Here is a 15,387-nt window from a genome sequence, read left to right on the forward strand (position 1 = left end):
AACAGCAAAAGGGGCAGAGATTCCGCTGGTTCCCCGACATGCGGGCAGCCAGGAGTGAATTAGGGGCTCTTGAACAAGACAGAAGAGCTCAGAGGTCTCCCTGCCCCTGAGGAGATGGAGGTAACCTTGCAGGAGAGACAGAACTTGCTTTGGCTGGAAACTAATAACCGCCTGTTTCCACACAGGCCTTTTTATTTCTTTTTTTTTTTTCCCTCTTTACTTTGTGCAAGTTCATTAATTTATTTATTATTTCTTAATTTGAACTTCTAAGCTCTCACAGTTATTTCTAAAGGCAGGTTCAAATACTGTTATTTTGAAATTGCTGCAAGGGGAAGGTTTGGAACATTTCCATCCTGTTTTTCCTCCCCCAGAAACACTTAACAGAAAATTTGTCCAAACAAACCTCTTCCTATGAACAGTTTCCATTACAATGGGCAGGCATTTTCCAGACAAAAGAATTCCACTGAAAAATTCCTCTACAAAGCTGAGGAGAACTCAGCAGGGTTTTCCCATTGTTGGTTGCTCCATCCACTGCTCTCCTTATCTGCACCACAGCCGGAGAATGGATAATGCCACGAGAAGCATGGTATAGAGAAAACATATACGTGTCGATAGATATTTTTTATATAATCGAAAACATGGGGTGCAGCTGGAGGACAAACATTCGGCTACCAGGAGACCTTCCAGATACAGTATTTGCACCCTTAAACCATGCAGTGGTTTAAGGATGCGTTGAACAATGCATCCAGTGCATCTTCAAACTGATTCCTTGGCCAAAGGAGAAGCCAGAGCAGGAAGGAGGAAGAGAAAGCAGGAGGTGGTTAGGAGAAGTGTTTGCTCACAAAACAAACTGCTCCCTTCTAGTAACACGAAACCCCGCAGATGACTCTGCAAATCTGACCAAAGTGTCCGGAGACGGTTTCCAGGAATTATGTCCCATTTACAATAGGTGAGTCAAAAACAGGTGTCCTTGGAGGGGTGGTGCTGGCAACCCAACGCCGGGAATGCTCGCTGGGAAAGCCAAGGCGTGGGCTTAAGCCCAAGGCTGGAAAAGGGAGATCTGTGTCCTGCATAGCGCCAGCAAAAGGCACCGCTGCCAAGCCTTGGCTAGGAGGTCTCATTACTCCGCTGCCCGGAGGAACCTGCTCAGCATGACCCAACCACCACAAAGAAGAGGAATCTCTCATTCAGCCTTTTTTGTAGACTTACGGGCTGGGCAGGGATGTTTCTACCTTTCAGCTTAATCATCCCAGCACAGCGGAAAGGGTCAAAGTCCCCTCTAGTATCTCTGGCTGGTAGCTGGTGAAACTTGCTACAAACCTGGTGAAACACCAGGTTAAATGGCACTGCCTTACTAGCCGCTGGATTCCACAGGTCACGGAGAATCTTTTTACCCCTCGCTGGTGAGACACCACTGGCTTGGGACCCAGTTCCCTGAGATCAAGGTTTTGCCGGTGCGAGGCACAGGGATGGGACGCAGACATCATACTACAGAAGCAAAGCTAACGGCTTGGGCTTGCCACCCCCCGTGAAGAGGAGGCAGAGGTTGCTCACATGGAGCTATTTGGTGCAGCAATGTGGAAGAGGGGGCCGTGGAGGCATGGAGTGTGTCTGTCCACCTTCTGGAGCGAGCCAGGCAAACCCTTCTGGTACCAGGGACAACCATCACCAGTTCTGCGCAAGGGAGGGGACCCAAGGTGGGTCTCTCCCCCACCTTTCCCACCATCCTCAGGCATGACCGCAGACCACCAGGGTCAGCACAGCCCTGGGCGAGGAGCTCCAGACATATGATTCAATAAGCTCCTCTTGTACGTTAGCTAGAAGTGACTCTGGAGTTGCTAAAAATCTTGGAATCACACTGAAATTAGTGTGATTAGAAATGAGGGAGAAGCACGTCACAGCTGATGATGCACCGATGGAGATACAGGACTACTGGGCTTTGTGCCTGCCACTTATCCCAGCCACCTAACGATCCCGTGCCTTGTTTTCCCCAGATATGAAATAGGGATGACAAAATTACCTCTTCCATCAAGCGCTTTGAAATTTGGGACAAATTGTCAGGCCAAGATGCTTCACTTGCTCTTCAGCTGCCTCTTCTGCAAGGCTCAGCACTTTAGGCAGCAGCTGCACGGTGCCTCTCCAGCGCCGACGCGCTGAAGTGATTGCATCCAGGCAGGGACGTCCTCCAGCCGCTCCCCTGGGGCTCAAGCCAGGAGGACCTAAGAAGAAAGAACAGGAATTAGGAGAACCCCCTGTGCCACCAGCCCCTTACACACCTGAATCACACGGTGGGAGCTGAACCAACCTCAGCAGACCACAGTTCCTGCCTGGTGGTTCACGAACACCACACAGCCTGGCCGCTACCAGCAGCGCCCAAACCAACCTGAGGAATCTTGGAATTACTGGAAATAATAATAAACTTGGGAGTGAACTTGAAAATGGTAGCAAAGAGCCTCCATGAACTTGGGGGAAGCAAGACGTGTCTGGTAGGCACCTACCGCTGATCCACCACGTTGGCTGTGCTGCTGCAGGGCACGGTAGCGCGTCTGCGGTCGCAGGGCTCCGCGGACGCCTGTCCAGAGGTGCAGCGTACAAGGAAATTCTCAGCTCATCTCCTACAGCAGCCGGAGGACACGACGTTTGGAAAAAAATCATACAAACTGATGAGGACCACCTGCAAGGTGGCCTGTATGACCTTGGCTGGTAGCCCTACCAAGGTGTGAAAGCAGCACTGCTAAATGAGCCTGCAACACACAACACTTCCTCCGCGCCTCAGTTTCCCCATCTACAGAAAACAAAGCAGAGCTAACACTACCCCCCGCCTCTGTAAAGTGCTTTGAGATCTGCTGATGAATAATATTATTTTTAAATAACTGTAAGTAGGCAAAAAGCACACGCTGGGCTCTGGCTCCCATGGATAGGTGGTCCCCCCATCTTTCATTCGAAATCACAGAATCATTATCATTAAGGTTGGAAAAGACCTTTAAGATCATCAAGTCCAACCATCAAATCATTCACGGAGCGATTTCCTCCTCTGAAACCCCAGGCTTAGGGTCAAACCCTAGGAACAGCGTAGCCAGGAGAAGAGCAGGACCCACACCACCAGCACTATGGAGACCAGGAGCAAATACAGAGCTCTAAAGCTGGTCAGGGAGGAAACTGGAACCAGTATGCAGCTGGGAGGGTGACGGGACAGCAGCCTGATGGAGCAGGCATTTACTCCCCAACCACCGCAGAGCAGCGGTCATACGGCCAGCAGAAAAGCCACGCTGCTTTGCTCTCCCAGGAGCAACAACTTTTCATGGAGAAACCAGGCCTCAGCACGCACGGTGACGTGGCAGAGCCCACTCCGTGCGTGCGGCTTCCCCACATTGTTTGTCTCCCAGCTTGTTTTCTACCTTCAAGTGGTTTTTAATTGACTTCCACTGAGATCTGCTTCCAGAATGGCTCACCAGCGAGGGGCACGGAGCGTGATGCTCGGAGAGGATGCCCGGGCCTGGGTGCAGCCCTTGAGGAGGGGCAGAGGAAGGCTAAGACTGTTTTTAATTGCTGACGAGATCCAGGCTTAATTCCTGGCTCTCTGAACTTTCCGTAACACTTCGGCCAAGTCATTACAATTCAGAACCGCTTGGCAGCGAGCTGCCAAACCCCCCATGCCGTTGGGGAATTAGATGCTTAAATACCTCTGTGGATCCGGGACCTGATTTAAGCTGTCAGTTATCCAGCCCGCATAACAACACTTTTCCTCTCTCCCCTCCACAATTTCCACCTTACCTGCTCTGCTGTGTGACTCTCAAGGCAGGTCAGGGAGGTGCCTAAAAAAAGCACCTTTTTTAGGCGCTTAATAAAATGGGACCTAGGCTTTCGCAGTGTGCTCTGCTTTCCAGATTTCCTAATACAGGATTTTTTTTTTTTTTTTTTTTTTTTTTTTTTCCCATGTGAAAGTCCTAAGAATTGGGTGTTGTTGCTCTCTGCTGCTTCAGCAGCTGCTGTGCTTCTCCCAGGAAACAGCTGCCCTTGCATGAAGCGGTAGGTGTATTTTTGTCATAGGTCGTTTGACGGAAGTGCCAACATATGAATTGAAAAAGTCTAATTTTAGGTGGTTAGGTTCTTTTCTGAAAGCATTGGTTTGCGCAACCTGCAAGCAGAGGGTGACACCGAGGTTGGGACAAGGCCACACAGGCTCTGCAGCTCCCTGCCACGCAACGCACTATTTGGGGACAGGTAGCACATCACCACATCTCCCCCCAAAACTACCAGGGACAGAGAAGAGTCCAGCGAGTCCCGGGTTACACATCGGTAGGGATAGACGGTCCCTCTCCATCACCAGTTCTGAGTGGACAGGACCAGTCCCAGTGCCTTCATACTGGTGCCAGAGACCCTCCCCTGTGACTCCATCCCTCTATGAGCACAGACTGGGGAGCACGAGCCCTTCTCGAACCTCATCTAAACCCTGCTGAAGTGGTCCCAACAGCTGGCCCAGGACTCTGCTCCAGCAGTGCTGCTATACGGAGGCTCTGACGTAAAGTTTGAGGTTTTTTGTCAGTGCCTCTCTTCAGTCAGCAGCTGAAGAAACCACTCTTTAAGTATCTATGATTGACAAAAATAATACCAAAGCAGAAATACCCAAGATTCACCTTTGGTTTGTTTTCACATCTTTCTCTCTTTGTGCTGAGGAGCAAGTGGGGTGAGTCACTGGCTCTGGGAACATCTCAGATGCCGTGAGAGAAGGCTCCATGGAAAGACCCCTCCAGTCTCAGTCTAAGACTCACATCCAACCTCACAGAATAACTACTGAAAACAACAGAAATCCAAAATGCCCCTGCTCATCCTCTGGAAAAATTAACCGAAAAGCAGCTAGCACCGAGTCAGAGCTGAAACGCATCTGCGGCTCCGATGCGCTCCTCTGCAGCCCTATGGCTCTGGCGGGTAATCAGGAGTTTCCCATTACAGCAAGAGCAAAAAGCCGTATTTCCTATCATAAATCCCTCGGCAAGGTCCCCATCCCCACCTAGAACTGCACAATCCAGCTATAAATCACTCGCACCCAAACACGCAACAAATATCTTGGCAGCGCATACGCTCAATGGCGAGTCACTTGAATGGCTTTGATGTTTATGGCAATTACAGCTGCGCTGGCTGCGTCCTGGTAATTATTGTTAGCTGTTTATATAGGCAGGGCCGTCCATGGAGGGGAGCAGGGCCACGCTGGCAGAGGCACCGGGCGGAAGCCGCTTCCAGCACCTTTTGCACGAGAGTCCCCCGGGGACGTCTGCAGGGAGCCGCGACGCGTGGCGCGTTTTTGTTCGTACCCATCCTGCTGCCCAGCCCCACAACGTGCCTTGGGTCCCTTCCTGCTCTGTGCACGTCCGTCCCTCTCCGCTGTAATTCAACCAGGATGCTAAGCACCTTCACCAAAAGAAAGCAGCTAATATAACAGGACTTTTGATTATTTAAGTTGGCAGGGAAGGCATAACAAGCAGCAGTGGCCAGAAGTCTGAGCCAGACATGCTCCGCTTTGAAATAACGCGCGGTTGTGTTTATAGAGCCAGGGCCATTTATTCCTGACCAAAGTACCAAAAGAGGATCTCCATCCCATGGTCTCTTCACAGCGAGACTGGTCACTTCTCCGCAGGAAAGCTCAAATGCAGCAGACCGGGGTGAGCATTTTCTTGGCCAGGTGAACTCCAAGGACTGAGCACTGAAAAAAAACCTGCTTATTCATCTTATTTACACTAACCCCAAGGTTTAGTTTTGCAAACTGAGAACTCCTTACGAGCCAGTGCTCTAGTGTGACCTTCAGCAAAGGGCTGTGGTGGAAGAAAGTGTGGAGTGTGATCCTCCTCCTCTTGCCCTAGAGCCGAGGATGATGGAGCTAGTCCACGGGATGGTCCCATCGGGGATGACGGTACAGGCAGCAACGTCATCTCCCTTGCTCTCAGCTTCCTCCTGTCCCCAGAGGCTCTGTTCAAGCTGTCAGATTTCTCCTCAGCTGCACCAAAAATGGCTGAATAAACTGCCAGCTCAGCACCTTTATTCCCCTTTTACTTCGACAAAGACTAAGTGTAGACAATAGCTTTTTCTTCAGCGATTCTTGATGCTTTCACATGTCATGTACACTAAAAAGCACCTGTGATAATTTAAAAAAAGAAAATGTGTTACAAGCAGCTACTTCTCCCCACAGAGGAACAAGACAATGGCTTCTGCAAGGGAATTTTGGAGAAAGAAGCTGTTTGAGTTTGGCAGCTGCTAGAGGGTATTGGCCCCCATGATGATCTCAGCACATTATTTTTTGTGCTCAATGTATACAGAGTACCTTAAGGCATTTGCAAACCAATGTCCAGAAATGGTGTTATAAAGCTAATTAAGAAGAGGAAACCCAGTGACAAATAGAAAACTGGGCAAACTCTTGGGATCAGTGGAAACAGCCCAAGTCACCACATGTTTTCCATGGAGTCAGCTGGGCCCTCGGGGAGCAGGCAGTGCCCCACAGCATCCCAGGCAATAGGGCTGCAAAGGGGTGCCTCCCCCTTCCTCAAAAGAAGCATCTCTACCTCTTCAAGAAGGGCAACCGCACACCCCAAAGATTTTTTTTCCATTATATTAGTTGATTAGTTGATTCAGTAAGCGACGTTATGTCTGTCCATACTCCTGCCCATGTTACTAGACTGATGCTCATTCAACCTGCTCTTCAAAACCTGCAGAGAAGGATCTCCCATAATTCTCCTACACAATCACTCCTAGCAACTCACTATCCTTATGTTAAGGCAGTTTCCTATTGCCCAGCCTCCCTTTTCCTTGCTGCCTTTGAAAGTCCTTGTTTTCTGGTCCTGTTCCCAACGGCTTTAGAAAACCAATTAGTCCCTTCCTCTCTATGTAATTAAAGATCTGGCCATGTCTCCTCTTTCGTGGACTAAACAAGACCGTTTTGCCAGCCTGCTGCCCTTTAAGCTAGAGGAGAAAAGCATAGAAAAGATCTCAAAAGTCAGGTCTGATTTTCACAGCCAAATCCTATCTGGAAAGAGACCATGTTTTATTATGCATTCACTGTGGTTTACACACTGTTTTGGTTCCTGTTTGGCTGGGATCATTGTCATAAAGCCTCAGACAAAAAAACAATTATGCCTCCAACACAGTTACATGAGAGAAATGAGATCAATCAGGAGCTCGCTACACCCAGGCGGTCCCAAGGGGTGAGCTCCGAGCCAAGCCCTGATAACTCACACACACTGGATGCTAAAGATCTTGTTCCAGATACGCACCACTATCAGGGCATTCCTCTGACCTCCTTCAGATACCTACAGCATAGGTACCTACCCCAAAGTACATCACCTACATCCCCTCTATGGCTCCGGGTAAGAAACGGGATCACAGACTCATTAAGGTTGGAAAAGATCTCTAAGACCATCAAGTCCAACTGTCAACCCAACATTGCCATATACTGAACTAAACCATATCCTGAAGTGCCACGTCTACATATTTTTTGAACACCTCCAGTGACAGTGACTCCACCACCTCCCTGGGCAGCCTGTTTCAATGCTTGACCACTCTCTCGGTAAAGAAATTTTTCCTAATATCCAGTCTAAGCCTTCCCTGGTGCAACTTGAGGCCGTTTCCTCTCGTCCTAAAATGATGTTACATGCTGTGGCTCCTCTAGCCACGCCTAGAGTAAGATGCATCTGAAATAGGTAAGGTGAGGTAGTGATCTGAAATAGGTCAGAGCAATAGGGTTTCAGAAGAGCCTGGACCTCTCTTTGGTGAGAAAGGGAGCCTGAAGAGGAGCTCTCCCGCAGGCTGGCTCATGAGGGATGTGAAGCAGCAAGTGAGATGAATCTTGCATACAGGGAGGACAGATTCTGGCTGTAAATGGGTGCACGAGCTCTGCTCTGGCTAGCACTGCTTTGCTGGATCTCCTCTCCGGCCACCCCATGAGGCGCAGCATCCTGCAAAGACCCTGCACCTCATCGCAGACCACTGCTGCAACCAAGCGACGCGGCACCACAAGGGGACAGCGAGCCGAAGGATTCAGCTTTTATCACTGGCCCTTTTTGACCGAAGCCTTTAGGAGCTGTCAGCTCTCGGGGGATTCTGGTGAGAAGGATCACCGGTGGGATCAGATTCAGCTGGTTTCTGTAATGTAGTTTCTTTCATTAATCTTAACTACAGGCAGCACCAGGATTACCAGCAAGAACCATTTAAAAAATACCAATTAGGAGGTGCATTTCCAAAATGACAGACTCAAAGCCTCCTTTTCAAAGTTAAACCAGTTGGGTTTGACTTGAGTGTTTAAAGTGCATTTACATTTTCCAGTTCTTCTCCCCAAGTATGGGAACTGGAAATTTTTTTTTTTCCTGTTTTAAATGGCAGCATTTTTAATTGGAGTCTCATCTAACCATAGGATTCCAGAAGCTGGGCTTAAAGAAAAACCCCAGGGATCCTGAGAGTAGGCAACATGGGAGACTGGTGCAGGGACGCTTTGTCATAAATCCAAAACAAAAACACAAACAAAGAACATCTTTCAGTTATGAAATGAGGGACTCCATGCAACACCTACAACCCTGGGAGAGCAAAGCCCTGCATGGACTTACAGGACTACCCACCACTACCAGGGAAGGCAGCTCGGAGTCAGTCCCCAAGCTGCAGCCCCCTTGCTCCATCAACACTTACATGGCCACAAGGCTTCAGACAGCTTCCCAGGATGCAAATCACACTCAGAATCATTAAGGTTGGAAAAGACCTTTAAGCCCATCAAGTCTAACTGCCAACCCAACGCCACCGTGCCCACCAAACCATGTCCCAAAGTGCCACGTCCACACGTATTTTGAACACCTCTAGTGATGGTGACTCCACCACCTCCCTGGGCAGCCTGTTCCCCTGCTTGACCGCTCTCTCTGTAAAGAAATTTTTACGTGGGATACATGGGACAGAAGGACCAGAGATAGGAGACGGGAAGGAAAAACAGTCCCATCGGCTCCTGGAAGCCTTTACAAACCTCATCCATCCATTCATTAACATCTCAAGGGAACAAAGCGTTCAAATGTGTGTCTTAATTTCAAACAGCTCCAGAATACGCGTGAAAACAGCCTTTCTCTCCAAGACTGAGCTGGACGCAAACAGCTCACGGGGAGGGAACGACCCCACTGATTTATATGGCCTTGCATTTTTTCTGTAACAGAGGAAAAGGGCTCTCTGAAGGGTTCAGCTCCATCCGAGCAAGAGGGCATTTATCCTGGCTGAATAAACTCCAGTACTAATTTACTCAGAACCTGATAGTTCTGTACTAAGTGTTTGCTACTACTTCTTTGCTAATGCTTTTGGGGAAATCATGTATTTTAAAGTCATTCCTACAGCAGATGGGGAAAACCCAAACCACACAACCAGCGAGAACACTAATGTGTTAGCGACAGTCACAGATTAGCACTGCTCATAGTTGTATTCTTTCATTTCAGGTACTACAACTTCCACAGACTCCTCCATCCACGCTGTAACAGGTACCTCCCGGGTTGAGATCTACCTTAAACATCTATTTGGATGTGGATGCACATGCCCACGTGGGGATGCAAACAGAGTCCACAAATGGGAACCAGATTCAGAATTCCCATCCGCTTCCCATCCTTTTCCCAGGACCTTGCGTTGCCCACCTCTGCCTGCCCCATCTATCATCATTCACTCCCAGATCTCCAGGGGCCACAGAGGGCACTGCGCCCCAGAGAATGACCTTGCCTGTCTCCCCTTTTTCTGAGCTCTGTCCCCAACCTTGTCTGGAAGAAAGCAACCATGTGCTCCTGGAAGCCTAGTGAAAGCAGAGGGATCTCATCTTCACTCTCAGTTCCCCCCCAGCCTCATCTTCGCTCTCAGTTCCCCCCCAGCAGCTCTCTGTTAGCATGCTCTCCTCCACAGAACCTCAGAGCCAAGGTCCCTATAGCCACACCAGTGACAAACTCCCTCTTCAGCATCTCTTGCCCCCACCACCCTTTCAGCTCTTATTAGCTATAATGACCCCTTTCTGGCCCATCCTTCAACCCTCTCTACGGGGATCCTGCCAACAAGGAGCATGTGTAGGAGACATCACCTCCATGCCTCTCTGCTTATGTTACAGGTCAATCCCAATCAACGACACACAGCCCTGAAGTAAAGGACCATACCTCAGGTAATGCTCATCTGGAGACCCAAGAGCGCAGCTCAGGGGCATCCCAGCTTGTAACTGGTCTGACCTTCAGTCCCGCTGGGCCCCCCAACAATAAATGGGGCTGTACAGCAGCAGGTTAGATGCCAACAGTGGTGGCGAAGAAGGAAGTTTTGTGGCATAGGGGCTTCTGGTCCAGCCAGCTCCCCCCAGAGAGCTGAAGGCACAAGTGTGGACACAACAGCGGGAGAATCACTCAGTTGAATAGCGAGAAGCAGGGTCAGCAGGTCAGAACCCAGGGCTCTGCGTCTTGCGTGCACAAAGGATGCGGCTGCCCAGAGCCCAGGCAGGGAGCCAGGACAGGCAGTGTCCACAGTGCTGTGTCCTGGCATCACCCGCTTTGCTTAGCGTCTCTTCCGTGCAAGGTACGTGCAAGCACAGTGCCTCGCACGCCAGGTCTGGCCTCGGCTCCTGCTGTCGTGACGGAAGTAACAGCAATGAAGTCATTGTTGTAAGAGCTTCCCCGCATTTGACATTTACTGTTCAATACTGCTCTCTTGACAAGCCTGACCACATTTTTTTTTTTTAAACTAAAAACTTCCAGTGCTTTGCACCCTCAGCACCTCCCTTACATGTTAACATGTTCCCCATTCCTCCAAGAGGAAAAGGGGAAGCATGAAGAGGCTTGTCCTAAACCGTACAATGTTTGTGTCAGCACAGGGACTGAACGCTGCCTTAGCTCTAATTCAATTATTCATGTTGGGGGTTTTGCTTTGTTACCTACCTTCATGGAAACAGCAATCACCCGTAAGGACAGAAAAATATTTAAAAGTAATATGAACCTCTGAGGAGTTCCCTTACTTTATTCTCTTTTTTTCTGTTCTCCCCCTCTGTTGAAACCAGCTCTAGGACACTGCCACGTGTACATGGGCACACAGAAGCCTGCAAGTGGGCAGAGGGAGGTGTTGGCAGAAATTTACTGTTTCAGTTTAAAAATACACAAAACCAAATACACAAGAAGTGATCTCTTCAGATCCACATCCATTAGTCCACTTGGATCTTTGGAGACAGAGATCTTCCTGCTAGGTTAGGGGGCAGGGAATCTTTCTAAGCCTAGCTTATGCCTCCAGAGGGAACCCCAAAAATATAAAGGACAAAGAGCTCAAAAAGATCTCAGATTCTGCTTCTATGCCTTGCAGAAAAAAGAAACTTATTCCTAAATTCAAATATTTTGGTGAAGCATTTGGGTAATAGAAAAAAAAAAAACAACCTTCAAACCATTTTCACTCTTTTCTTGTTTTTATTGGAAAGCCAAGAGAAGTCTAGACAAGGAACTTGCCTATAAGTTCCAAGTTGGTGATCCACTTTTCCTTGCAGAGGGCTTACTGAAAGCTTTTTCCTCCACATCTTGCTCTGTATCATGTTCTTGCTACTCCGCTTTGAGTAGCAGGTTGAGGAAGTTGACAGAGCCTCCAGACCACTGCAAAAACTGAATTACTTGTGCTTAGAGACTCTCAGTGAAAAGAAACATAAAAGTTAGCATTTCAGATAACAATAAAATAAACACGTGGGTGCCAGGCAGCTCTAACCACTTAAAGGGTCCAGTGATAAAAATACCTTCATTTTCAAGTCGTGGGAAAAAGCACTGGCAAAAAGCAGGCTTTCTCCATGTGTCTCCTGAGCTCTCCCAGATCAGCACCTCTGTACACTAAAAAAAGCAAAAGCTAATGCTCAAGTACAAGAGCTCCCTGACTCCAAGCGGGACAAAGGTTATTTCCCTGTCTACTCCTGCCCATGCTTTCCCTATCAGATTATCCATAACTCCCAAGGAGTTTGAGGAATCTTTGCAATAGCCATGCCCTCCTTCAAGCTGTTTCTGAGCAGAGCTTGTGGTGAGCAGAGCTCTTTGAAGTAACGCTACGCTCCCTCTACAGAGCCTTCAGTAAAATCAACACCACCAACTGACGTGAATTTCACCTCTGTGGGTCAAACTACTACAGCCAAATCCTCTTCTGTTGCTACAACACTGCTGGCGTCGACCGCGCAAGGTAAGTATGGAAAATTCAAGTATTTGCTCAGGTGGGACCTGTTCATGCATCCCTCCTTATCCAACCAAAACTGGGGGCATCAGAAAGACTGGGCTAGTCCGTGCCATGCTACTTGTTCAGTAGCAGCAACTTTTGAACTTCTTTGAGTCTTTGCTAAAAGAGCAGCTCCCTCCAGCTCCCCAAAAGCACAGGGCTGGACACAACCATGACCTAGATGTGGCAGCTGCCCAGCAAGCCCATATCAGACAAGCCAGACCATGTCTTACCAGGCAATGTTTTGGGAAGGAGCTACAGGCACCCCAGCCTCCCCAGCAGACCTCTCACGTACAATCTCTAAATTGACTGCGCAGCTTGCTAGCTGGACACCTTGACATTTGTTTGGAAGGGAAGTCTCATGCAAACAAAGTGTTTTTTTACCCCATGAAAACCCAACAGCTCTCCGTAGCACAATTAGTAGCAGCTTCAAGAATTAATTCTCCTTTCCCACTTTTTCTTTATCCAGATGAAAAGTCTAGTGGAAGCAGAAGCACAACAGCTTCACCACCTCAAGGTACTTTGTCCTTTTATAGAGTATTAGTAAGTTTAGATAATTTCACAGCAATTAGCTTACTTGCTTCACATGGTGCATGTTATCTAACCACTAATCTTTATCTTGGGGTTGAGCCATCAGTAACACTCAAAATCATGTCTCGTATCCTTACAAGCAGTGATAAAACACACGACCAAATATACTTATCATCCTCTGCCTGTGATGAACAGTTAAAAAAATGATCTATGTTTAGGAAAAGGGAGCCCTTTTGACATCCTTTAAAAAAAAAAAACATTTGGCTTTTGAGAGTTTGCTTAACGCAGCCTGGAAGCAAACATTAGAGAATTCAGTAAGAGTCTTCTCAGAATAAAGCAGAATCCAAGTGAGTGGGAAGACTGAAATCTGACAACTGAGCTGATTCCCCATTAAGGATTCAGCCTCAAAAATCTGCAATGGTCAAGACAGAAACTGCTTTGCCTCTCCAAGTACCTCTCAGATCTTCTCTAACGCAAACAAGCTTAAAAACCCGTGGTCAGCTCTGCCTGCACAGATGTCCAACCAGCATGCCTGTGCCCAGCTTAGCCAACAGCCCTTTGCATCAGAGCAGATTGCTATTAATTATACCCCTGCTTTATATCTGAAAAGCTCCATACATCTTTGACTACAGAAATGTTGCTGATGCTTCCAAAAGTGAAGTCTCCTGTTGTGTGAGACCCAGCATTTCTCAGGGACTGGGTATCCATGCCAGGCTCAGCAAACCACAGCTTCTGCCCGCTGCCCATGGGTAGAAGAACAATTTCAGAATGAAACAAAGGTTTTGACAACTGGTGAAAAAAAATGTATAACAATAGTCCCTGCTTCTCAGGACTGTTCTGTTCCACGTGGTTTCTGAACCAGTTAGATTTGTTATTTCATCCCTTTTCCTCTTTTTTATACCATTTCCCCTTTTTCTTCTGACTTTTGGCAAAATTACATTCCAAAGCAGTGATGTTTTCTGCAAGACAGGACCCCCAGTTTCAGCTGCATGCCCTGTGCTTCAGTGCCAGGAGCTGCTTCACACTTCTCCAGGCAGCACGTACTTCTGGCCAACGCTGCTACTGGGAAGGTGGGGATGGGAAAGGAAGAAAGAAGATCCTACTTGACCTACAGATGATTTTCTGAAGCTCTAAAGTACCATTTTTAGTCTCCTGACAGGGCCTGTAGCTCTTTGTTAAGGTCAATGCAGATAATCTGGCCGTTCAACACAGATTCACGAGGCAGCAAAGGGTTTTTTCCTCTGTACAAGTGAAACACATGGGCTAGCTTTGCATTTGCTTGCACAGGCATTGGAAGCAGCTGTCACAAACCAAACAGCTTCATATACGCCAGTTCATCCCACTGAGAACTGGAGTCCTTGCTCGAACAAACCTCTACACTGCCACAGCTAGACTACATATGGTGTACAAGTTAGCCCAACTCAAACTAGCTTAATTACTTCTAGACAACCCAGGACAAGCACACCCACTAATTCCAACTCCAAGGACAAGCTGAACGGTCAATCCACACCCATATTCTGCAGAATTTCTTCCCCTAAGCAGATTTTGTTTTTTTAAAGTCTCAATGTTTATGAGCAATAGCAAATCCCAGTTCACCCTTCCAGTATTCAACTGCTGTATCTGCCCAAAAACTGCATGGGGGACTGCAGAACCTGAACAGTTTATACAAGGGTATTTGAATTTTGGTTCCCTGAGTTTCTGTTTGGCCATGGAAAACAGTACAAAGTATGTTTGGTGGAAAGGTTTTAGCCCAAGGACGAATTCCATGTGTTCCCAGATATCACTAGAATTACTGTGAATCTCTTCTCCTCTCCAGCATGCCCATTAATTCTTTTAGTTATTAGAGGACACTCAAGGACAAGACTCACATTCTGCGTTTCTCTATGCAGGTCAAGAGTCCAAGAGAAGCGAGAGTACCACAACATCAGCAACTCAAGGTGCTTTCTCCTTTCTCACACAGAGGGATGGTTATCACTAGATGCTTTACAGCCCTTTTCACAGCCAACAGCAAGGCCATCATACTGCTGCCTTCAAGGCAGCATGGTAAACACCCAAAGAGTACCTGAGGGATGCTGGCCATCCCATCTAGCCCTTGAAAAGCCTGTAAAGCTCCACAGAAGCAGCACTTTGGGGCAACCTGTTGAGCCTGGGAACAGCGGTTGTGAGTCACAGCAGGAAAGGTGCCACTATGGCAAAAGGTTGTAAAACAAGGGACACAGGACAAGCCTCCTCCTCAAACACACTGCCAGATCAGTCCTTTGCCTGCCATGCTCAGCTTCCTCACGAGGGCCCCCAGCAGAAGACCCTGCAGGTGTTCTCAGATTGTTGGTAAAAGGGGCCACACCAAGGCAATCTGATTCTCACATAGGTCTTGGTCACTTTGCTGTTAACATTGATGGGTCTGGCCAGGATCCAACGTTATTCTCTTCAATAAAGTTCAAGTTAGGTCCTCTAGCATTACTAGGAATCCTCTTCCCAATCTTGGAAGAAAGACTTTTATGTAAAGCTACCTTTTTCCCCTCTTGTAGGCACCTCAAAGCCAGTCACCCCAACACTGGAATCCTCTGGCTACTTGCCTGTGCCCACTCCGACAGATGATAAGTCACCACTGACAGTGGCAGCTTTTGGTAAGGTCCTGTGCAACCTGGG

At 48.1% G+C, this 15,387-nt stretch overlaps 1 protein-coding gene across 1 annotated transcript in view; it reads left to right on the top strand.

The window, feature by feature from the left end:
* ECSCR (endothelial cell surface expressed chemotaxis and apoptosis regulator) overlaps nucleotides 1-15,387 on the top strand; it is a gene marked incomplete at its 3' end in the record, with an annotated part of 20,566 nt that overhangs the window by 1,557 nt on the left and 3,622 nt on the right. The window contains exons 2-7 of the mRNA XM_010295943.1: nucleotides 9,450-9,491; nucleotides 10,100-10,150; nucleotides 12,061-12,174; nucleotides 12,677-12,724; nucleotides 14,628-14,675; nucleotides 15,267-15,365. Of these exons, the coding sequence (XP_010294245.1) occupies nucleotides 9,450-9,491; nucleotides 10,100-10,150; nucleotides 12,061-12,174; nucleotides 12,677-12,724; nucleotides 14,628-14,675; nucleotides 15,267-15,365 (402 nt within the window). The remainder of the gene's footprint in view (nucleotides 1-9,449; nucleotides 9,492-10,099; nucleotides 10,151-12,060; nucleotides 12,175-12,676; nucleotides 12,725-14,627; nucleotides 14,676-15,266; nucleotides 15,366-15,387) is intronic.

The sequence above is a fragment of the Phaethon lepturus genome, unplaced genomic scaffold, assembly GCF_000687285.1.
Source record: "Phaethon lepturus isolate BGI_N335 unplaced genomic scaffold, ASM68728v1 scaffold27981, whole genome shotgun sequence".
Classification (NCBI taxonomy): Eukaryota; Metazoa; Chordata; class Aves; order Phaethontiformes; family Phaethontidae; genus Phaethon; species Phaethon lepturus.